Below are 23,245 nucleotides of genomic sequence, written 5' to 3'. Positions count from 1 at the left end.
AAAAAGGAGTGTTGCATGCAATTTAGGGAAGAGGTAAGGTGGGCAATAGGTGGGAATGAACGGTTGACTGGGAAACGACTGCAGAAGTGGTGAGGGAGACGGCCAAGAAGGTACTCGGTGTATCATGTAGGAAGAGGAAGGAAGACAAGGACTCTTGGTGGTGGAATAAGGAAGTACAGGAGAGCATAGAGCAGAATAGGGTGGTGAAGAAGAAATGGGTAGTCAGAGAGATGAAGAAAGTAGACAGGAGGAGAAGCTGATGCGACGCAAGGCGAAGAGAGAAGTGGCAAAGGAAAAGGAAAAGGCATACGCCGAGTTGTATGAGAGGTTGAACAGTAAGGAAGGAGAAAAGGACTTGTACCGATTGGCAAGACAAAGGGACAAAGCTGGGAAGGATGTACAGCAGGTTAGGGTGATAAAGGATAATGATGGGAATGTGCCTACTAGTGAGGAGAGTGTGATGATGGGTGATGTGGGAGAAGGATGCTGAGGATGGAGCTGCCAGGCAAGAGGAAAAGAGGAAGGCCAAAGAGTTTATGGATGTTGTGAGGAGGGAGATGCAGGCGGTTGGTGTAAGGGAGGAAGAAGCGCAGAACACAAGGTATTGGAAGCAGATGATCCGCTGTGGCGACCCCTAACGGGAGCAGCCGAAGGAAGATTTCATTTTTTTGCAATTTCTACAGACAGAAACCACAAGAGGACCATGGACAAGTTTACAAGAATTAATTTATTAACTATTATACAGTTCACATAAGGCCTTAATCTTCAAACACCATTCGCAGTCAGACAAAATTCAAGGATTTGCTTTTGATGCACAGTACTTTATGTTTTGAACCTTTTACTTTTAGACCTTTTTTACGTTTGTATCATTTTAAACCGCTCGCGCTAATTTCTTTTAAAACAGGGAGAGGTATTACACCACCCTTCTTGGTGTGTTCTTAAATCATGCACTAAACTTAAGCAGCCTTAAACCATTCACAAAAATTGTAAAAAATGGACTTTCAATCATTGAAATACACACATCATAGAAATGTTTCCTACCATTGACTAAAGGGCAATGTTACACCTCCCCGACATACATATAAACAACCATTATAGAATAGTACGCGCACTTGCCGAGTGGCGGAGTAGCTGGGGGTGTGTCCAGGTGAAGTGATGCTGCAAGATTAGATCTCCTTCAATGAGCCACATTGATGTGGGACCGTTGGTTGGCGTGTTCCCCCCCACCCCCATCCAAAACTGTGTGCCAGTCATGATGCTACGGGCGACGCCTCCGGTTTGTGAGACAAGTCTTCAGCTCACGGCGATGATCATGTGACAGCATCGAGACTCGATAAGTACCAGCGGGCCACATTTCTCGAACATTTATACGACCGATATCCACGGCAACCCGCCTCGAGATACCAAGTGAGGACTGTAACAGAAAAAACACCAAACATACTGGACCGTTACATCTCAAGCGCTCATTCCTACCATTATACCCACCACCCCCAGTGCTATCCCAGGAAATGTGCCACGAGTTTGTTTCTGTGTAAGAGGCGACAACGACGACATGGCAGCGCAAAGCTGGTTGACTACAACGGGTAATACGTGCTTGGTGGTCCTTGTTGAACACCCCCCCATGCGGGGATTTCATTTTAAACTGCTCCGGTAGCCGTGCTGCTGGATGGAAGGACACCAGATGCAGAGTACAAAGAGGTGGGTTTGATAGAACGCCACAGTATCGCATCAGGCGACCTCTCACATTTCCAAGCCTGAGGTTCCCGTAGACACCAGATGGCAGATTAAGTTTCTTTTACTTGTGTTTTTCAAGCCTGCACTAGCGCCACACTGAACTACTACACAAACAACATGGACTTGATCAGAGGGGCGTGTCTTTCAATGGAACACTACTCAATAAAAAAGTGCTTGAGAAACGCATGTGGAGACGTAAACTAAGTTCGATGTAAACAACGTTTGATCTGCATGAGCTCTGTGGAGCCAGGGGGTTATGGCTGTCCGCGCAGTGAATGTGAACGTGAGAGAGAAACAGTCTGTCCCAAAAAAAACCAAAAGGTGATCATGCATTAAAGTGCATCCTAGGATGTTTAACCCCCCCCCCAACCCCTGAATCCTAAACCCCAATTCCCATGCGGATCCCTCCAGAAGAGCGACCCCCCTGATGCAGAGCGCTCTACAGGGCAAACCGCTGCCCAGTGGACTTCGAGAAAACAGTCTGTAAAATCCAGTGGCAGTACTTCCATGAGGCAAAAGAAAAAAAAAAAGAAAAGAAAAACATAGTGGCCACAAATCAGTTACCTAACTTGACAGGGAGGTTTGGAGTTGGTTGCATTGTGGTCAGAAGAGATGCATTACTGTAACAGCGCCCCCCTCCTGCTGCAACCGAGGTTGGGGGGGGGTTCAGAAAGCAGAGGGAAGAGTCAGTAACCATGGTAACCTGTAACCATGCAGGAGCCCAGACAAGTGGTGACTTGGGAGAACAAGCGAGAGAGGAGAAAAAAAACAAAAAAAAAAAAAACCTCATCTAATGCCACACCCCAAAAAAAAAAAAAAAAAAAAAAAAAAAAAAAAAAATGGTGAGTGTGTGCACACGTTTCTTTTGTGTATTGAGTGATAAGGTCTTTTTTTTTCTCCCTCTTGCTGTTTCAGTCTCTCACAGTGTCTCCTGCGGGGCGTGGTGGGGGTGGGAGTGGGGATGCGGGTGGGGGTGGGGGTGCTGGTGGAGTGGGGGCAGCAGGGATTGCAGGGGTGACTGGGGCGTGGTGGGCGGAGACTGCTGCAGAGGGCTGAAGTGCGAGGTGGTGTGGGGGGGCGAGGAGCGGTAGCAGGAGTAGGCGGAGCCGGCAGTCAGGGTGGTGGTGGGCGAGGCGGGGAGACCCGCAAGGCCCGTGGGCGAGTCGAGCAGCGACTGGTTGTAGAAGAAGAACGCACACTGGTGGATGAAGCTCTCGATGATTGTCTGGTAGGTACGGGTGGCGGTCAGCGCATCCATGGTGGTAAAGTCCGGCCGCATGAGGGTGGGCCAGAAGCAGATGGACAGGTTCTCGCTGGTCATCAGGTTCACCCTGCTCAGCTGGCTTACCCTGAGGGGGGCGGACCCGAAAACAATCAGATTTCTCAACAACCTCAAAGTATAAACTACAAAACCAGAGCTGGAAAAGCGACGGTAATGGTGTCACATAAAGGTTCTAGCCCATTTAATTAACCAGCGCACACATTCTACATCACCCCTGACCATTTTAAAATTTGAACAACATGGTAGAGGAAGCGACCTTAAAATTATCTCCCAATGACAACTATGGTAACAAGTATTTCTGTAAAATATACTGCCACAACATTAAAACTACCTGCCTAATATTGTGTAGCTCCCCCTTTTGCCACCAAAACAGCTTTGACCTGACACAAGACCTCTGAAGGTGTCCTGTGGTATCTGGCACCAAGACGTTAGCAGCAGATCCTTTAAATCCTGTAAGTTGCGAGGTGGGGCCCCCATGGATCAGGCTTGTTGTTCCAGCACATCCCACAGATGCTCAATCGGATCACGATCTGGGGAATTTAGAGGCCAATTCAACTCAAGTTGAACTCAAACCATTCCTGAACAACTTTTGCAGTGTGGCAGGGCACATTATCCTGCTGAAAGAGTCCACTGCCACCAGGGAATACCGTTGCCATGAAGGGGTGTAGTTGGTCTGCATCAATGTTTAGGTAGGTGGTACGTGGCAAAGTGACATCCACATGCTAGGATCCACGGTTTCCCAGCAGAAATGTGGCGTGTGACGTGGTGCTGCCCGTTGTGGCTGCCTCCACAGGCACTCCGGGTTGATTATGCACATTTTAGTATTTTTATTAGTTTTATATCACTATGTCCGCCAAAAACTCATCGGCAGTGATCTCCTTAAAAAAGGTTCTGCTAATTTCATCAACAGATCACGTGTGGCACCAGGGAAGAAAGAACTTTGGACCACTGTTACACACCATACAAGTACGGATACAAGACCATCTCGCTCCCTGCTTTCGGGAAATCGGACCACGTGGCCATTGCTCTGAGCCAAGCCGCGCGTGAAGCGGTGGTCTGACCAATCAGAGGCCGTGCTTCAGGACACTCTTACTGATGTAGACAGGGACATGTTCCAATCAAGTTCAAGTCATGCCAGCAAGTTTACGGAAGTAGCCATGAGCTTTATAGCCACGTTAGCGCACAGCATTCTCCCCACAGAAAAAGTTTGGATATTTCCGAACCAGAAACTGTGGGTCGATAAATCCATTCGCGGTGCTCGGGATGCTTGCACGGCCGCTTACAACGACGGTCTTGTATCCGGAAATATGGACAATTACAAGGCAGCGTCATAATATGCATAATCTGCAGAGGGCGGTGAAGGACGCCAATCCGACGTACAGGGACACAGTGGAGCGACAGATGGAGCAACGGAATACCAGATACCAGCAGCTCCTCCCCAGCCACGAGTGTGGACGCCTCCCTAGCCAACGAACTAAACTCCTTTTTTGCGCCGTTTGAGTCTGGCAACAACACCGCTTGCTCGCCGGCTAATTGGAATTACACCGCTGGGGATGAGCACGCACTCTCAGTGTCCGAGCATGACGTCAGGAGGGCTCTGATGCATGTGAACACCAGGAAAGCTGCAGGCCCAGATGGCATATCTGGGCAAGTACTGAAGACCTGTGCTAACCAGCTAGCCCCGGTGTTCACCAGGATATTCAACGCCTCCCTGGTCAAGTCAGTGGTCCCGACCTGCTTCAAGAGGTCCACCATCATTCCTGTCCCGGAGATCACCTCTCCAGCCTGCCTGAATGACATCTGGTGGCCCTCACCTCGGTGGTCATGAAGTGCTTCGAGAGGCTGATAAAGGATTACGTTCCTTCCTCCCCGCACCTGGATGGCCGGAAGGGGGCCTATGTGAGATTGCTGTTCGTCAACTCACATTACCATAGTCCCCACCAGACTGGCTGTCAAGCTGCGGGAGCTCGGACCGAACATTCCGCTGTGTGCCTGGATCCTGGACTTCCTCTCAGCTCGGCCCCAGGTGGTTAGGGTGGGGAGGCACATGTCCAGCTCCCTCACCCTGAACACATGATCCCCCCCCAGGGCTGCCTCCTCAGCTCCCTACTGTACTCACATGACTGTGTGGCGAGGTCCAGCTCCAACACCATCATCAAGTTTGCTGACAACACCGTCGTGGTGCGCCTGATCACCAACGATGATGAGCAGGCCTACTGTGAGAGGTGGCCTTTCTGTCACTCTGGTGCCAGGACAACAGCCTCCTCTTTAATGTCAGCAAAACTAAGAAGCTGATTGTGGACTTTAGGAGAGGATTACAACCGAGGATGCACGCGCCGTTGGTGATTAATGGGGCTTCTGTCCACAGGGTGAGCAGCTTCAAGTACCTAGGAGTCCACATCACGGAGGATTTAACATGGACTTCACACAGACTCTCTGGTGAGAAAGGCGAGACAGCGTGTTCAGGGTCTCGGTGAGGATCCTCAAGTCCTACTACTCTGGAGCAGTGGAGAGCATCCTGACAGGCAACATCACTGCCTGGTTTGAGAATGGTATTGCCCAGGACAGGCGGGCCCTGCAGAGGGTGGGGAGTTCAACCGAACGTACCACCGGGACTTATACACCAGGAGGTGTAGTAGCAGAGCCTGCAGGATCATGAAGGATCCTCACCACCCCGACAACAGACTTTTCCAGCTGCTGCGGTTAGGCAAGCGCCTCTGCACTCACACAGCGAGGACAGAAATCATGAGACGGAGTGTGTCCCGCAAGCCATTATGACTGTCAACGCTGAACTCACCAGGGGTCCTTACAAAAAACACTGAGACACTAACACAGGCCCCACTGCCTTACTGTACTGCATACTGTATCACTGTTCTGGGTTACTGCATACTGTATTGCTGTTCTGTTCGGTGTTACTCTATTGCTGTGTTGTACTGTTGTATACTGTACTGTATATCTGTACTGTACACACTTTATTAACATGCACTTCACTGCACATATCTGTATATACACAAATAGCATATCCCATATACATAACTCTATTCCCTTTATTTTGTACATCCACTCTGTATTCCCGTTTTGAGTCTTTTTTTATTTTAATTTAAATTATATTATATCATTCTCTTCACTTACTGCATTACGTTTTAGGAATCAGTTAGTTTAAGCTAGTTCGCTACATAGGAATGAGGTTAGCTATTATGGTCGGTTTTGTAACTATTGTGCATAATCTCCGGGTGTGCTGCAAAGACATTTCACTGCATATATCTATGAACGTATGTATATGTATGTGACAAATAAACCTCTTGAATCTTGAATCAGAACATTGCCCGGAGCATCACACTGCCTCAGCTGGCTTGCTTTCTTACCAAAGTGCATCCTGGTGCCATCTCTTCCCCAAAAGAACATTGCACACGCACCTGGCCATCCATATGATGTAAAAGAAAACGTGATTCATCAGACCAGGCCACTTTCTTCTATTGCTCCATGGTCCAGTTCTGACACTCACGTGCCCATTGTAGGCAGATGTCAGCATGGACACTAAACGGTCTGCAGCTACGCAGCTGGGATGGGATCAAACAGGCTCGACTTCGCACCCCATGTGCCTCAGTCAGTCTTGGGCGCCCCTGACCCTGTCGCCAGTTCACCAGATTACCTTCTTTGGATCACTTTCGGTAGGTACTAACCACTGCATACTGGGAACACCCCACAAGACCTGTCATTTTGGAGATGATCCAGTCTCTCTGACCATCTGACCCAGTCGGCACAATTTGCCCTTGTCACTCAGATCCTTACACTTCCCCATTTTTCTTGCTTCCAAAACATCAACTTCAAGAACCAACTGTTCACTTGCTGCCTAATATATCCTATTGACAGGTGCCATTGTAACAAGATGATCAATGTTATTCACTTCACCTGTCAGTGGTTTTAATGTTGTGGCTGATTGGTGTATTGCATTTGTTTATTCCACATTAAAGCAATTGTGCTTTGGGCGTTTCAAATGGAACGAACAAATACAAAATATGGAAAAACATTATGCGGCACCATTGTTGTCATTGAGACCAGTACACCATTTTAAGGTCGGTTTTTCACTGTATCGTTCAATTTCTCCAAAACCCAATATAAATAGTGACAACATAAAAAATCCAAAAATGTGAGCCATCATCAGGAGAGGGGTCAGGGCTGATGTGAAGTGTGCGTGCGGACTGGCAAACCAGCAACAACTCAATTGGAGTTTTAGCCGGTCGGTTTGGTCCTTCTAAAAAGAAGAAACAATACATGGCCCCTTGGTGCACTGACTTGTGTAAGTGACTGGTGACATATTTAAAGACATCATAGTTCTCCCTGGGAAACTTCCTCAGGACATCCTTCATGGTGTACAGCCTCTGCTCTCTGTCGTTGATCTCTGCACATAAAAAGGAACGTTGAGTTAGAAATGCAATGCAGACGTCCACGTTCATTTTTACTTCAGAGAAGAAAAAGATAACCTCCCAGCAGGTATTTTCACACGGACCAACATCAACAGCACAGCGGGTCAGCCAGAACCGTTCCCTGACCCCTCCGCGCTCCTAAACCAATAAACAGTCTTTTAATGTCCCGGTGAAGGGGTTCTCTTACTGAAAGCATCCAACAGGTCCACCTGCAGAGCACAAGGCACCAGTGGTTCAGGCAGCTCGGAGAAGAAACTCTTCAGGGCCCCGGCGACCGTGTTGATGGAGAAGTCCTTCTCCACCAGATCCAGCCCATGGTCTACACACGAGAGAGAGACAGAGAGAGAGAGAGAGAGAGAGAGATTAGGACCTGACCTAAACGTGGTCGGTTGAATTTCCTCTGCCACACTTCAGTCATTGAAGGAAACAACCGGCTTAGGTGGGACAAAGGTCGAATAGACTCACCCTGTTCAAACTGCCTCTGCATGCTCTCCATCTCCGACTTGTTCCCGCTTACCCTGTACAAACCTTCTGTATTCAGGCCTGAAGGGAAAGAGCGAAAGGGGGTGGTGTGGACACACCACATTATATGGATGGGCCTTATAGCCATAAGAACAACATTTGGATCTTCAAATAAAAATTACAGACCAATAAGACAATAAGTCCTTTTCAAAATTCTCCCCCTCATTAATAATACCGCTGCAGTGTGCATTTCTTGATATTTATATCATAACAAATATTATGACTATGGTATTGAAAGGCCGTGATAGTATTGTAAAAGACATAATAGCACACCTTCAAATTCAATATACAGTATAGTCTAGTAAAATGCCATTAGCCCGAGGCAAGAGAGGTTTCTGATGCCGTATCTATTATAATGTGTATAACTATCAAAAATGGAGATGAAAGTTATCAGTGCATCTTTCAATGTTTCTATAGCACTCCTGTTTAAATGCAATAATGGTTAAAAGGTGTCCCCTGAAATAGACTGCTCAGATTAAATGAAAACAAGGGGTGGGGAAAAACGGGTAAAATGAAGAGAAGAAGAAATCCACTTACCAGTTGTCTCAATGAAGCGGACGCACTTCTCAATGAAGAGCGGGATGGGACGGTCCAGGGACACCACATTCATAAGGGGTACGCCAAAGTAACTGTTCTCTATTGGCTTGGGAATAGCCGGGCGGTGCTTTGGTCTTGATTTCTGACAGGATGAAAAGAAAAACAAGTTACACAACTTTCGCCGTCTGCAAGAGGCTTATGAATCATTGGCTTCCCCATTAAATTTGATAAATATTTGGTGGATTTCATGATCAGCAGAATAAAAAGGTTGCCATTAAATTCTCTGACATGAATTAGAAGAGACGCTGTCTCATCTCTTAGACCACCTTACGGTTACGCTTACGGACTCACGATAGAAACAAGATACAAGAAACCTTCAAATAAAATTTTCGTGGCAACAAGTCAGAGAAGCCATTTGAAGTGAAACAAATAATACATTAAATGAATAAGCTTGAAATCTGTGCGACACTGACGAAACAAGCCTCAACCATGCTACGTCTTCAGGATTGATAAAGGAAGATGAGTATTTGGGAGGGATACACACCTTGGCTGTTCTCCGCAGGCTCTTCAGAATATTCCTCTTTTTAGGGTCCTCACTCTCCTCACTCACAAGACTCTCTCCTTTTAGGGTTCCATAATCATCCTCCTTGGATTTTGGCAGAGCTCCAATCTCATCGTCGCTGCTGATGAAACTGCTGCGGAAGCTGCTGAACTTGCCCAGGCGCTTGGAGCGGTCACGGTACAGACGAGGTTTCACCCCAACTGCTGAGAACTTCCTTCTTCGCTCCAGGGAACTGCTGTCTGCCTCGCTGTCTGAGCCGTTGCCGTTAGAGTTCATCCGGTTGGAATTGCGGATGGTAATGATCTTGCCCTGTGTACTATCGTGTGGCACGGAGTAGATGATCTCCTCATTGCTAGGGCGTGGCTTAGAAACGGCATCAATGGGCTCAGCATAGTCTGAGGGATCATAGCTGCCGTCTCCGCCGGGTACCCAGGTAACAGCAGATGGCAGGGAGCGACGATGGCCAACTGTATCTGTGTAGGGGTTACGGTTAACCTTGCGGAAGTCGAAGGTAACTGTGGGTTTCACCCTCACCTGAGGAGGGACTTTGTTGTTCAGCTTGCTCTCAAAGGAGCTGATATCAGAGATGACAGAAATGTCGCTTGAATCCAGGTCCGGCAGGTTGAACCCCCCACTATGAGAAGTGAGCGTGCCATCATAGTATGGTGGAGAGGGCTCAACATCATCTTCTGAATCCAGATACATGGTGACAGGACTAGGAGAACTACAGCGTGGGGAGTACGCGCTCTCATTGGTACATGCCTCAGCAACATTGTCGTACATGTGAGTGGCCTCAACAATGTTGCGTTTCTCTACCACCTCAATCAGGAAAGGCTGGAACATCTCTACCCTGTGCAGGCCTCCAATCACACCCCCCGACCCACAAACCACACTATTGAAACGACCCTCAATCTCATGAGCAAGCTCCTCCCCCTGGACTAGCTGTTCACGGGCATAGTCACTGTCTGTGAGCTCCGTTTGGCTGTCCCCAACCGCTAACAGCTGTACTGGGATGATGTCCTGGACCTCGCACAGAAAAGCACACAGGGTCTCGAGTGAGGCTTTTCGGGAGACAGAGTATACAGCAATGTAGCCATGCACTAACCTGCTCTTCCGCAAGGAGAAGGAGGCATGATAGGAGAGCAGAGAAAGTTCTATAATCAGCTTGTGTCCCCCAACTGCCTGTTCCAACATGACAGAGGTTCCACTGTTAGAGAGGGGCCTACAATGTGGAGGCATTAAGAAAGGGGACAGAAGTTGCTCAATGTCATAGCCGTCTCCACACATCACGCACATAACGATGCGGACATCTGCCTCTGGACTGGCTTGATGCGGAGAGTCTCTGAGGCCTGGAGGTTCAGGAAGGAGGGGTGGAGAGCTGCTACTAAAGGATGTGCTCCTCCTAATATCCAGAAGGCCCCTCAGCACCTGGTTTATTTGCATTTCATTAAGATTATGCCCATAGCCAACACCAGGCGAGGCAGGGTCTAAGAAGCTACATTGGAGTCTCCTTGCAACCTGCTGTCCCTGTGTAATTAGGATTAAGGCCGTTTCTCCACCAATATCTGCATATGACCCCACCCCCCTTTTGGTGACTAAAAGCAAAGACGTTGATAGCTGAGCTAGTTGGCTATCCCTTCTGCCTAGTGTTGACTCTCTAAGTCTCTCAAGGCTTTCTACCACATAGGCAAGGGACTCCTTTGAATTATACAGACACAGGCATCCATGAGGAGTAAAGGTAGGAGTGTGGAAAGAATTCACAGGAAGTCGGACGTTGCCCTCGATAGGCCGCAGTGTCAGCTCGTACATCTTTCCGTCTAGCACATAGCGGTCATCGTTTGTACAGAGCGCCCTAATCTCATTGGCAAATTCCCTGGCCAGTCCATCTTTTCCAAGAATGACGAGGTTAATTCTATCAGCTTTAATGTCACCAAAGTGAGCTTTCATGTCAAAAAATGGGTAGCACACGGGGAAACGTGAAGCTAAAAGTTGTTCTATCTTAAAATCTCCACAATTGGGACTGCTAGGACAGGTCTCCTTGGTAGGATGATACACAAAGTGGATATGTTTCAACACTAGAGCATCCCTCTCTGCTGGAAGTTTCTGGAGGGTCTTGAACCTCTGTTCCTCCCCCAAAAGCTCCTGTATGGCCCCCATCTTCTCTTTACTTGGCTTGGCATCCACCTCCAGCTCATAAAAGAGCTCAGAGTACTCCAGCAAAAGCTCTTGAAAGTCCTCTTTAGCGTGGTCAATGATCTCTTTCTGGTGGCGATTGTAGAGGTCCAAGTACTCCGTCTCCTCCAGCCACTGATAGAATTCTTCACTCATAATAAAACTGCGAGCCTCTTCCCAAGGTTTACCAGGTGTGACAAACGGTGACGAGGCCAACTTCTGCTTGAACTCCTGCCTTATCTCTGCTCTTCTGCACTCATTACGCAAATGTTCTAGGTGGGCATCGAATAGAACTTCTGCTGCTGAGGTCTCCAGGAGGTCTGATGGGATCCGCTCATCTTCCATGTTGTCAATGTGAGATGTGTCCTCCCACGGGGAATCTTCCAGAACAACAAACCAGTGGGAAAAGTGCTGCTTGGACTCAAGAACCTTCTGTACACCTGACCAGCTCAGCTGGTCAATCTCATCCAGGTCAGGCACCAAAGAAGTAAGTGCTAAAGGAAGAGTGCTTAAATATGTTTTACGACGCTTCTCAATATGTTCCTGTTTCAAGCGGTACACATGCTGTTGAAAGAGCTTTTTACACTTTGCTGTGCCCTCCAAAAATACATATTCTTTGTACTCTGAGGAGGTGTTCATGCGCCGACTGGTGTTTAACCAGGTTTCATTGTGATTCTTGACTATACGGTTGACTAACCATTCATATCGATCCTTGGCTGAAGCTATTTGCTGACTTTGGAGCTTGAGAGCTTCAAAGTAAGGGATGATCTTGGGCTTGCCCCTGCCCTTATCAATCAGTTGCACCAGAGTAAGGAAGGCAAGGTCAACGTTGATATTGGAGCGTGCAGATGTCTCCACCACTGGCAGACTCTTTTTAGTGATGGCAAATGTATGTGAATCTTTGATATAACGTTCAACTCCTTCGTCACATTTGGTGAGAACCAGCACAATGGGCTTCTTGGTCTTACTGATCTGACCATACAGGTTACTGACAAATTTCAGCTGGTCATCAAAGTTGCGATTCATGCCCCGGCTGACGTCAACACAAAGCAGGAATCCATCAACCTGTAACTTCCCCTCGGGCATCTGCTTCTGCTCAAAATCCTGCTCCAGGCCTAACTGGTCTGTGCAAAAGTACATGAGCTTCTCTGCTGATGCCAATTTGGTAGCAGCTGCCCGCTTGATGTAAGGCTGCATAGCGGTGCTACGGTGTGGCTGAAATGTCTGGTCATCAATGAATTCTGTTTGCTCTACAACGTGCATTCTGCACTCTGGCCCTTCCTCCAAAACACGGGCCACCTCTCCCCAAAATAGGAAGTGGTCATTATTAACTACTCGCCCACCAAAGTCGCTGGTGCTCAACACTGAGGTGTGATCCAGGTAGAAGTCATCAGCACTAGGCCGCACAAAGCGATTGCACAGGCAGGACTTGCCAACTCCACACTGGCCCTTCTCCTTCTCCGTTCCGGACAACCCCACAACAATAAGGTTGTAAATAGGCGCTCGGACATCTTGCTTTTTTGCCATCATCATCGTCTGCTGAAACTCATCCTGCCATAAACAGGCACTGTATAGAGGAGTTGACTAGGATGTTGGTCCATAAAGTAGTTTATGCACAGAGTATAGCAGGGGGGATTTTACATAGTGCGTTCAATTTCTCCTTTTGGGCTCTAATTAAAAGAAAAGTAGTGCAGTGACACAGCATGGGCAAAGGTTTTTCATTGATTCCTTATATGGCTCTGACCCTGTAAAAAAAAAGGACATAGGAATCATTAGAATGGAACATTACATAAAATGTCCAATTAAAATTGAAAAAGAAAACCAAAACTTTTTTCTGTCATCATTAATGGATCAACAGATTAGGGCTGTGGCCGACTCAGAATTCTGGGTATCTCGAGGGGGGGGGTTGATTGGGGCGCATTTTGCGTACCCGACTCCCTCCCTGACGGTACAGATGATGGGCACACCAGCGATGCGTGTGCCAGCGATGGGGTGCCAAAACAGTGTGATTTTATCTCTCATTATGGAATGAAACAAGTGTGTATGGAAATAAACCGTGCGTAATGAGGACACTTTCTCCATCACTCTCTTTCTGACCACCCCCCCTCCATGTGTTATGCACAGAAAAGAACCTTAAGAAGTCTACGAGTCCTGCCCTGTCCCCACACTGTTTTTAGTTATTTTATTTAGAGGAACAAGGCCAGCAATTGGAACGCACAGAGAGCAGTGTTCGATTCACACATAAAAATATATGTATGACTCCTTATTTATAATTCCCCATTGAAATGTTATCCCTGTGCATTTTCTAAGCTTCTATCTGTTTTATCATGTTACTGTAATGCACACTGACTGAGGACCTATTTAATACTGTCACAATTGACAAATATACAGTGGCTTCAGAAAGTATTCAGACCCCTTCACTTTTTGCACACATTTTGTTTTTAAGAGAAGAAGAATCTTTAATCGTTACACAGCACACCACACTACAACACATGCACGCACACACATATGCTTTGGATGGTGGCTGGTGAAATGAGGCCTCTGCGTTTAACCCATCCTGGCTGCCCTTCCTCCGGGGGCACAGCCAGGAGTAGTGGGCAGCATTAGTGGACGCGCCCGGGGACCTGGTGATGAGTGTCCATCGCTGGTCTGACGATGATGTGTGCATGTTTTTGGGGGGGGGGGGGTCCTTACTGACGTTAGGTGGAGGAAACCCTACGTAAGCACGGGGAGAACATGCAAACTCCACACAGAAAGGCTCCTATTTGGCAGATAACCCGCTGGAGCACGGTGCCAACAGCGCCCCAGGCGGGAATCGAACCCAGGACCTTCTTGCTGTGAGGCAGCAGTGCCACCACTCTGTTGTAGATGTCATTTTGAATGGATGAAATTGCCGTTTTTGCCTATCAATCTACACTCAATAACCTATAATGACATAGTGAAAACCTGTTTTTAAAATCTTTTGCAAATTTTGTAAAAATCAAATTGAAATCTCTCATTTACATAAGCAAAGACCCTTTGCTGTGGCACTGCAAATTGTGGAGTCAAAACTGTGGTAAATTGAATTGATTGGACATAGTTTAGAAAGGCAAGGTCCCACAATACCGCTGCGTGTCAGGACAAAAACCAAGCCATGAAGTCCAAGGAACTCCCTGTGCTCCGTGATAAAACTGTCCTCTGCAGAGATGGGAGAACCTGCCAGAAGGATGACCTGCAGCACTCTATCAACAGGCCTTTATGGTAGCGTGGCTAGACAGAGCCAGTCTTGGGGAAAAGGCATATGACAACTTACTTGGAGTTTGCAGAATTTAAAGGACTCCGAGCATGAGGAAAAAGATTCTCTGGTCTGATGAGACAAAAATTTAACTCTTTGGGCAGAACTACAAGCACTATGTCTGGCGAACACCAGGCACTGCTCATCACCTGCCTAATACCATCCCTAAGGTGAAGCATGGTGGCAGTCATGGTGGCAGCATTATGCTATGGTGGTGCTTCTCAGCAGCAGGGGCAGAGAGAGTTGTCAGAATTGAGGGAAGGATGAATGCAGCCCCAACACTAGGCTGCAGACCGTTGCTGGGCCACCGGGCAGTGAAAGGCGGGTGGGGGTGCCCGGTTTAGCCTGTGCTTTTATTTTTTTCTCTTTTATTTTTTTGGCAAAGCCTGATCAGATGCGATCTCAAATTGAAAACAATCGAGCCAACAGTGAGTTGTTATTTTAGATGTATTTATCTATCTATTGCCCCTTTCACACAGTCTTGCGCTTTTCACACATACCATGATAATGCCGTAATAGATGGGGCAAGGGATAGTGCAGCAGAAGTCATCCGGTGTGGTCCCGATCTGCACCCCCCATGCCGAAGAGCAACAGATGGAACAGCAGAGCACACAGAGAAATGCAAGGATGTATGTGGAGGTAGAACGCAAATAAAAAAAGTGTGCAAAAAGTGAAGGGAACTGAATACTTTCTGAAGCCATTGCACATTGTAAGACAGATACAAATGGGGAAAAATAAATAAATAAATACTACAGAACACAAATCTGTATTCATACTGTATATAAAAAACAAATTCACAAATATTTTTCACAAAAGTACATTTGTGAATTGTAATACAGAATTCCTTCCGTAAGGAGCCTTTTTTTTCATATGGGTGAAGAGTGTAGGGTGCTATGTGATGAGCCAGTGCTTGTTTGACGATTCTCAGTGTCATTTTAAAAGGTCATAATAAATTACTTAAATAATGAATCAACCCCAAACCGAGTGCTTAGATCACTCATGTCTCGGGTTTAAAATAAAATATAGATCTAAATACAATTGGTATCTGAAATCGCTACTAAATTGACCCATCAAATCTTCAGTGTAATGTGTTGTACCTCCCGCTCAAACCAAATGACCAGGCTGGTCTTTGTAGACTTACCCAATGCATAAAGTACATTAAATCCTGAATGGCACACAATTTTCTCCAACTTAAGACAGAAATAATATGAATACCCATTCTGATGTTTGCTGTGAACATTAACTGAAGCTGCTGACCCGTATCTACATGATTTTATGCATTGCACTGCTGACACGATTGGCTGATAAGATAATTGCATGAATAAGTAGGTGTACAGGTGTTCCAAATAAAATGCTTTATATTCTGGCATCCATCAGGCTTCCACCCACCGTTTGCATCTGGTGCAAAATGCTGTGAAGATGCAAAAAAAAAAAAAAAAAAATGAACAAGAGACCACATCACGCCTATCGTTGCATCTCCTTTTCATCTTAGAATTCATTTTTAAATTCTTCTATTCATTTTTAAGGCTCTGCAGGGTCTTGCTGCTTGCTTTATCGCTGAGTTTTTAAACCCCCCACAGCACTGCTAGGCGTCTGAGGTGCGCTGGCAAGGGGCTCCTTCATGTTCACACTTATATAAACTAAATGCACACATTTTGTAGGTATACCTTGCAAGCCTTATTCTAATACTTTTTTATGTTGTGCCATGTAAATAATTCCGAATGAAACTTGAACTAGATGTCTGAATACTAGAGAAATACAGAGGTCAAGTTTGGGTGAATTATATGCAAAACATCATCACAGGATACCCCAGTGTGGACTGAATATTCAAACAACTTAAGGAACCATTCAGCCCCAAAGTGCAAGAGGTTACACCAAATAATTTCAACGGGTCTTTCATAATTTGAAACAATTATAGTTAATTCTAAAAGTGGCAACACACCCAATGACAAAGAGGTTAGACACTGGTAGAATTTATAGACTAGAGTACTGGACCCGCTCTGGCAGTCTGATGTACCACCCCATAATATATTACCGACAAATAAAAACTCTGGTCACAATATTTTCAGCAAAAAAAACAAAAAACAGTTATATATAGTACATAAGGATGGCATAGGTATTATCGGTAGACTGTATCTTCCCCACACACACACACACACACACACACACACACACTTTTGAAAAATATATTGAATATTAGCAAGTTATAAGAGAAATACCAACTAATTTTGTAAGAGTAGAACCATATACTTTCAAAAATGTAGTAACATTTTAAATAGAATCATAGTAATCATATTTTGTAATAATTGTCATTGTAATTTCTTTCTCGAAGAAAGAAATTACAATAATGTGGCTTGTATTGCAAGCCAAATTTAATTTGCCCTATGTGCTAAAGAAACGGCAGGCGGGCAACAAAAAACACAAACATCCCTTTGTGCAGACGTATTGATTCGCTGCAGCCAAACACCGTGATCAGAGTTTAAATAAATAAAGTTTATCTAAAAAGACAAGCCTTTAGGAGCGCAGCACCGGTTTGAATGGCAGGGTCAGAGCCACCAATGGGCTCAGCTGAGCTAGGCCCCACACCACACCACCCAGACGAGATCATATGAAAGGAAAACACTCCCGATTGCCTCAGTAAGCGGGAAGTAAATGTACACAACATATCACATCTCCCGATTTAAAAAAGTAAATAAATAAACAATGCATTTCACCTAGTGTCTAGATTTAGTAAGGGATTAGGGATCGGCTTCGGTGTGCAAGGCCTCTGCTGCAGAAAGAAGCTGCAGACTGGGAATCCGCCTCTCACACTCCCTCCGATCTCCCTTCAATCAATTCACAAAAACAAAACATAAACTTTGCAGTAGACCGGTTCACATGCGCTGCGGGGGTGCTGTACGTTAAGAGGATGAGAAAGCAGATTGCGGTCTTACCAGCGTGTCCTCCTTGCTCTGGTCGCAGCTGTCAGGCCAGCCGTGCCGCAGCCCCAGCCTGATGTGCATGGACATAAAGGCGCACAATGCACAGTGCGGCTCCGACCTCACTTCTTCAATATTACACTGCCCTCAGCTGGATTTATTTCATTTACCATCCTCCTTTCCCCATAACAAAGATGTTTTGTTTTTTTTTGGGGGGGGGGGTGTCTTCAGATGGTTTCAACGTCCGCACGCTTGTCTGCGCTAAAACACGGGTTAAGCAGAAAACAAATAAGCAAATTAAAGGGACAGCCCGGTGTTGTTCCTGCAATATTTTCCTCTTCGGAAAATAGGACGCGGGGGAGGGAACAACAACCTCGGCCCGCTGCTTTCTCCTCAGATAACCACGTTTCTATTCGGTCTTATTTAGTCCATTGTTGTGTCTACATCATGCGGGGTCCGCCATGCACAGGGCGACGGCCGCTCGGCTGCATTTGCTGAGAGGCGTCTCGGGTCTGGAAGGAGCGTGAAAAGACGCACATGTCCTGATCAAGTGGTCATTCAGGTTTACGTGTGCGTGTGTGGAAGTGTTCTCCTGCTTTCCAGTAATGGCGGCGGGGGCCCTCCTCCTCCCTGGTCGTGGTTCTCCTCTTCTTTTCTCTGGTAAAGGGGAGCTGTGGAGGCACGGACTGAGCAGAGACTCACCCAGCGGCGCACACACACAACTGCAGCGCGGCGCGGGCCGGGCATACCGCCACGCACGGTCCGTGCGGGGCAGTGGCCACTGGTGATATAAGACACACTACACTGGATCACAACATCCAACACCTCCCTTGAGAATTAAAAAGAAAACACATCACAATGGGGGAGGAGTTGAAAAGAATTACATGTAATGATTTGAAAGGCGAACGCCCTCATAAATATGGCTCAAACTGGTTCGCCCATGTGGTACTGGCAGGGCCGGCCATAGACTTTTTGGGACCCGAAGCAAGATCTAGAGTAGGGGCCCCATAGTGCTAAACAGGCATATTGACAGTTTTAATGAGAAATAGCAATAAACACGTATCCAGACAGAGCAATTAAAATGTTTACATATATTCACTGTATGATAACATTATAGCACAACTGAAGTCAACCCTGGACCTTGTATGGAAAGTGACACTCTAAAACTCTGATCCATCCAGCCTGCTCCTGACCAGGTTAGGAGGAAGGCATTAGTTTCCATGATAACCTAGGAACAGTGTTACCAGATAAGCTGAAATAAGCGCTGCTTACATCTTAAGCAACCTTTTGGAATAACCCTCTGGTCTCACAAAACCTTTAGCGAACATAGACAAAGCTAACTAGTTTTTTACATTCGAGTGACAGTTTTTTAAATAATAATATACTAACCAGATGAGAACAGCATCACTAACTAAACTTAGTGGTGCTAGCTAAAGCATTAACTGTAGTTTATTCAACATTTTAGAGTGAACACCCTTATTTTAGACATTCATATTCAACATTTTTAACAGCTTACAATGAGTCTGGATAAGGTCTTTTAGAAATAAATTTGTGTTACGTTTTCAGGTTATAAGATCCAGGATTTATTTAATATGAATTATAGATCCAAAATGGGCTGGTTCAAAAATGCCTTGCAGTTTTCGCCTCCCAAAGTTAAAACATTTTATTAAATTTTAGCAACCAATAGATCATCGTGTTAATAAAATTAATGAATCAGCAAATTTATTCAGAGGAAATAGATGGCACTTTCCAAAGGGATTCTGTCATTTTCTTTTTTGGAATCACAGACTTAAAAATGTGGCTTGAAAATAGTTAACATTCAAATGTTGTATAGGCTATGGAAAACAATGTTGTTATTTTGGTAATGCAGAAGTGGAGTCTTAAGGCCAATTGTTTAGAATTCTAAAGTGTAGTCTTAAATTCTGAATCACAACAAAAGATACCCGCTCTAAACAACAAATTCAGAAAACAATGTCACATTTAATCTCTTTATCATATGCAGTCATGAGTATGATGCAATGAAATTATATAATAAAGCAAAATATATGTGTATTACATATTATATTTCATATGTATTTGGCATATATATATATATGTAAAATACTGTATATATAATACATATTATATATGTAGACAACACTTATGTAATAGTCTGTAATCTAAGCATTAAATATTATGCTCTTCGTATTAAAGGAAACCCTTATTTTACAATGTTTAGGGATTCAAGTGTATTCTGACGCTTTCATGTATGTAGTCCCATGCCTTCCATTTTCAATCCCTTGATAGTGTGAATGTCGCCACCTGGCGGATATATAGACTCGTGAAAATGTTAAAATTCATCTTCATTCATTGCAGTCAGCCTCTTCTTAATGCTGGACGGACTCATCACATACGAAAAGAGCCATTCTATTTAACATACACTGCATCATATTCATCTTAACCTGAAGCTGGAAATTCTGCAAAAGAACCGAGGTTGCCAAACACTGGAAAGAAGGATCAGTGAAAAATTGTGTTTCCGGATTATTGGGAAAGGGGAAAAGTTTAATGGTTGAACCAAGCTTCTACACACCAAGAAACACTGAAGGTAGGAGATTAGAACATCATTCCCAATATGTGCATTAATAATATATTGATACTATATATATAGGAAATGTATGTAATTATAATTACATTTCTAATTTATATTTCAAATGTTACCTGCGATGCGAGGGTGCGGGATTAGCCGACACCAACTCGGGACTAGTGTCCATTCGAGGCTAGGTACAGGCAAGGCTCGCCAGTCCTTTCACCCAAGTGACCCAAGGCAGGGGGGCTATCACTTACCCAAGGTGGACCCCCAGACTGGTGGAGGGAAGGAGTCGTCTTGCTTCTCCATTCTAGTTCAGCTTCTGCCAAACTAGCCACTGCCAGAGTTGTTCTGCATGTGTTTAGTGGGAGTCCTTACTGATGTTACATGGAGGAAACCCCATGTGAGCACGGGGAGAACATGCAAACTCCACACAGAAAGGACCCTTATCGGGAGATAACCCGCCGGAGCACGGTGCCAACAGTGCCCCGGGCGGGAATCGATCCCAGGACCTTCTTGCTGTGAAGCAGCACCATGTTATTTTGTTGTTGCATTATGGCGTATGTTAGTATTGCATTGTAGTGCACCTTTTCACACAGGTGCACAAAAAGCATTTCAAGTTCCTCTCTTGGAAAATTGCTGTCTTTAATTACATCCACTTTAATGACATGTTTTCAGGGGAGTTATACATGAATATAGATAGTTGATACGTTAGCCAAATATTTATTGGGCAAAAAATTATTAAAATTATCAAAATAGTCAAGGGTAGGTAGTGGCTAGGTAACTGTTAGTGCAGAATCCATTACTACCGCTAGGTGGATTCCCGAGCCGCTCAGAATATAAGAATAATAACAATAATAATATTAATAATAGTAGTAATAATAATAATAATAATAATAATAATAATAATAATAATAATAAAGAAAGACAATAATAAAGAAAAATAAATCTAGCAAAATGCATTTAATTCAACATATTCAGTTTTTCTATTACTGTTTTGGGTCATCAATTTAGACCAAAACATTGAACGATCATGATTATTGATCAGCAAATATTTTCAATTATTAGTTCTCCTGAATTATTGGTTTCAAATGATTAGTCTTAAACTACTTCAAGCAATTCTCTAATATTTCTCATAATAATCAATCACAAATAATCTGTATATATATACTGTATATTGCCCGAGTGAGTTTAGCAAAATAACATATATTTTTGTATTCTCTATGTCACTGGTTCCCAAATGTTTTATAATCCCACCTCCACTCAAAGGGTGTACACACTACCTGTAATAAACTGTCATGTGGTTTAACATTCTAAAAAAAGTGCAAATCTTACAACAATAAAATCCCCACCATCATTCGTGAAGTTTGGTATATTTCAGGACCCCCTGTCATTTCTTTGAGGACGCCCTGGGGGGCGTGGACCCCATTTGGGAACACCTGCTGTATGTCACAGCTCGTTGGTCTGCATGAGTTTCTGTTTCGCCTTGATTAATTTACAATGTGCCATGTGTGCTGTGTCACAGTAGTGAATAAGAATGTAGAGGTGGCAGAGGGGTGAAAGGCAGCAGATGGGTGATGGGACGCTCTGAATGGTGACTCTGGGCTTGACTGGGTGGCTGCCTTGTGAAAAATTCTGACTCTGGGAGGACTTATATTGGCAAAAAGATGTATGAGGAACAGTAAAAAGAAAAATGGTTTGTACCCACTTTCATCCAAACAAGTGTCCATTTCTATTGGAAATAAAGAGAAATTTCATGAAACTTCACAGATCAGGGATCTTAGACTGGCTCAATTAACATTTGGATTATTATGATTGATATGGAGTACATTCTTCCACGTCAGGTCACAAGTTTTATTTGAGTTGGTCATATGATATTGTGTCTAATTTTCAGAAATTAAAGTCAGGCGCAGCATTCGCTTGTACGGCAAGAAAGCACAGTCGGCATTCCCTTTGAGTTCTCTGCTATTTTTAACTTTGTTCTGATTTTCTGATGGATGAAAACGTGTATATTTTGGTGATCCCCATAGCCTCGGAATAAGAGACTTTCTGGAGTTCCAGGACACTTTGAGAAGATAGAACTGCAACAATAGCCCGAGCCCTTCCTTCCCAGGAAGAAGCAGGGAAGGAAGAATGGGAGCTAAAAAACAAAGAGGGTCACAGGATCACAGAACAGGATCACAGAAAAACTGAACTAGTTAGACACACCAAATGTCCCCATGTTGTTCTCACGTATACTGGTTTTGACCACAGCATTTATTTGATGAAAGCACCTCTTTGTAAATAATTGGGGATTGAGTGGTTATTTTAGTCTGTTTTAGTCTGTGAAATTTAGATTTGATGTGGGGGAAAAACTCTAAAGCATGATATGTGCACTCTCAACCTTGCAACTCAACACTGAGTGACACTGTGTCTGCACTCGCCCACTACCCTCCATGGATCTCATCAAGCGGGGATGGTTCTTGGGTCCATGTAAGTCACCTGTATTTTATTAATTTTTTTTTACGGGTACAGTCTTCCATTTGAGTACAGAAATTCCATATTTGGCAGTGTGAGTCCGGAGCAGCAGCAGCCGTGGCCAAGGTATAGCTGCAGCTCAGGGGGAGGGGTTGTCAGCACGGTTCAGTCTCGGCTCCCGCAAACAGCGATGAGGTATCCCCAAACAAGACATCTAACCCTTAAATGCATCATCCATATATACATGTGAGTGGGAGTGAGAGGCACTTTGAGTGAACATAGGGGATCAGAGCTCTGCAAAACCCAGCATACTGTAGGTCAATGGTGAATTTTGGCAACAGTTTTGTAACTGTTGTTTAGATGCTGTTATCTTTTATCGTGTTGGAACACAGAGATCATTTCAAAATAATAATAATTTGTATTTCATCTTTTTTGCTTTGACTAACCACCAAATCACAATTTTTTTTGTTTGGTTGCTCAGCTCAAAGTGAATAAATATGTTTTTGTTTTTTGATATTGACACAGCTAGAAACTAGGCATATTCTCAACTTTACTCAGTGAGGAATATCCAGTTCCTATAAAACCTGTTCACACGAGAGAGAGAGAGAGAGAGAGAGAGAGAGAGAGAGAGAGAGAGAGAGAGAGAGAGAGAGAGAGAGAGAGAGAGAGAGAGAGAGAGAGAGAGAGAGAGAGAGAGAGAGAGAGAGAGAGAGAGAGAGAGAGAGAGAGAGAGAGAGAGAGAGAGAGAGACACTTTCTTCATCTTGGTAACATTATTCAGATTCCTCAAGGTGG

The 23,245-nt window shown here is 44.8% G+C and overlaps 1 protein-coding gene across 1 annotated transcript; it reads right to left on the bottom strand.

The window, feature by feature from the left end:
• Nucleotides 1–2,619: 2,619 nt before the first annotated feature.
• Nucleotides 2,620–17,829, bottom strand: arhgap35b (Rho GTPase activating protein 35b). Its single transcript, XM_080014004.1, has 7 exons — nucleotides 17,444–17,829; nucleotides 9,047–12,981; nucleotides 8,503–8,644; nucleotides 7,909–7,986; nucleotides 7,631–7,762; nucleotides 7,313–7,418; nucleotides 2,620–3,083 (listed from the first exon to the last, which is right to left on the bottom strand). The coding sequence occupies exons 2-7, from the start codon at nucleotides 12,767–12,769 to the stop codon at nucleotides 2,654–2,656; spliced, it is 4,611 nt and encodes a 1,536-aa protein (XP_079870130.1). The 5' UTR covers nucleotides 12,770–12,981; nucleotides 17,444–17,829; the 3' UTR covers nucleotides 2,620–2,653.
• Between the last annotated feature and the right edge of the window lie 5,416 nt (nucleotides 17,830–23,245).

This window comes from Zeus faber (genome assembly GCF_960531495.2).
Source record: "Zeus faber genome assembly, chromosome: 14".
Classification (NCBI taxonomy): Eukaryota; Metazoa; Chordata; class Actinopteri; order Zeiformes; family Zeidae; genus Zeus; species Zeus faber.
Note: the sequence above shows the minus strand (reverse complement) of the source record. Positions and strands in the feature narration are given on the sequence as shown.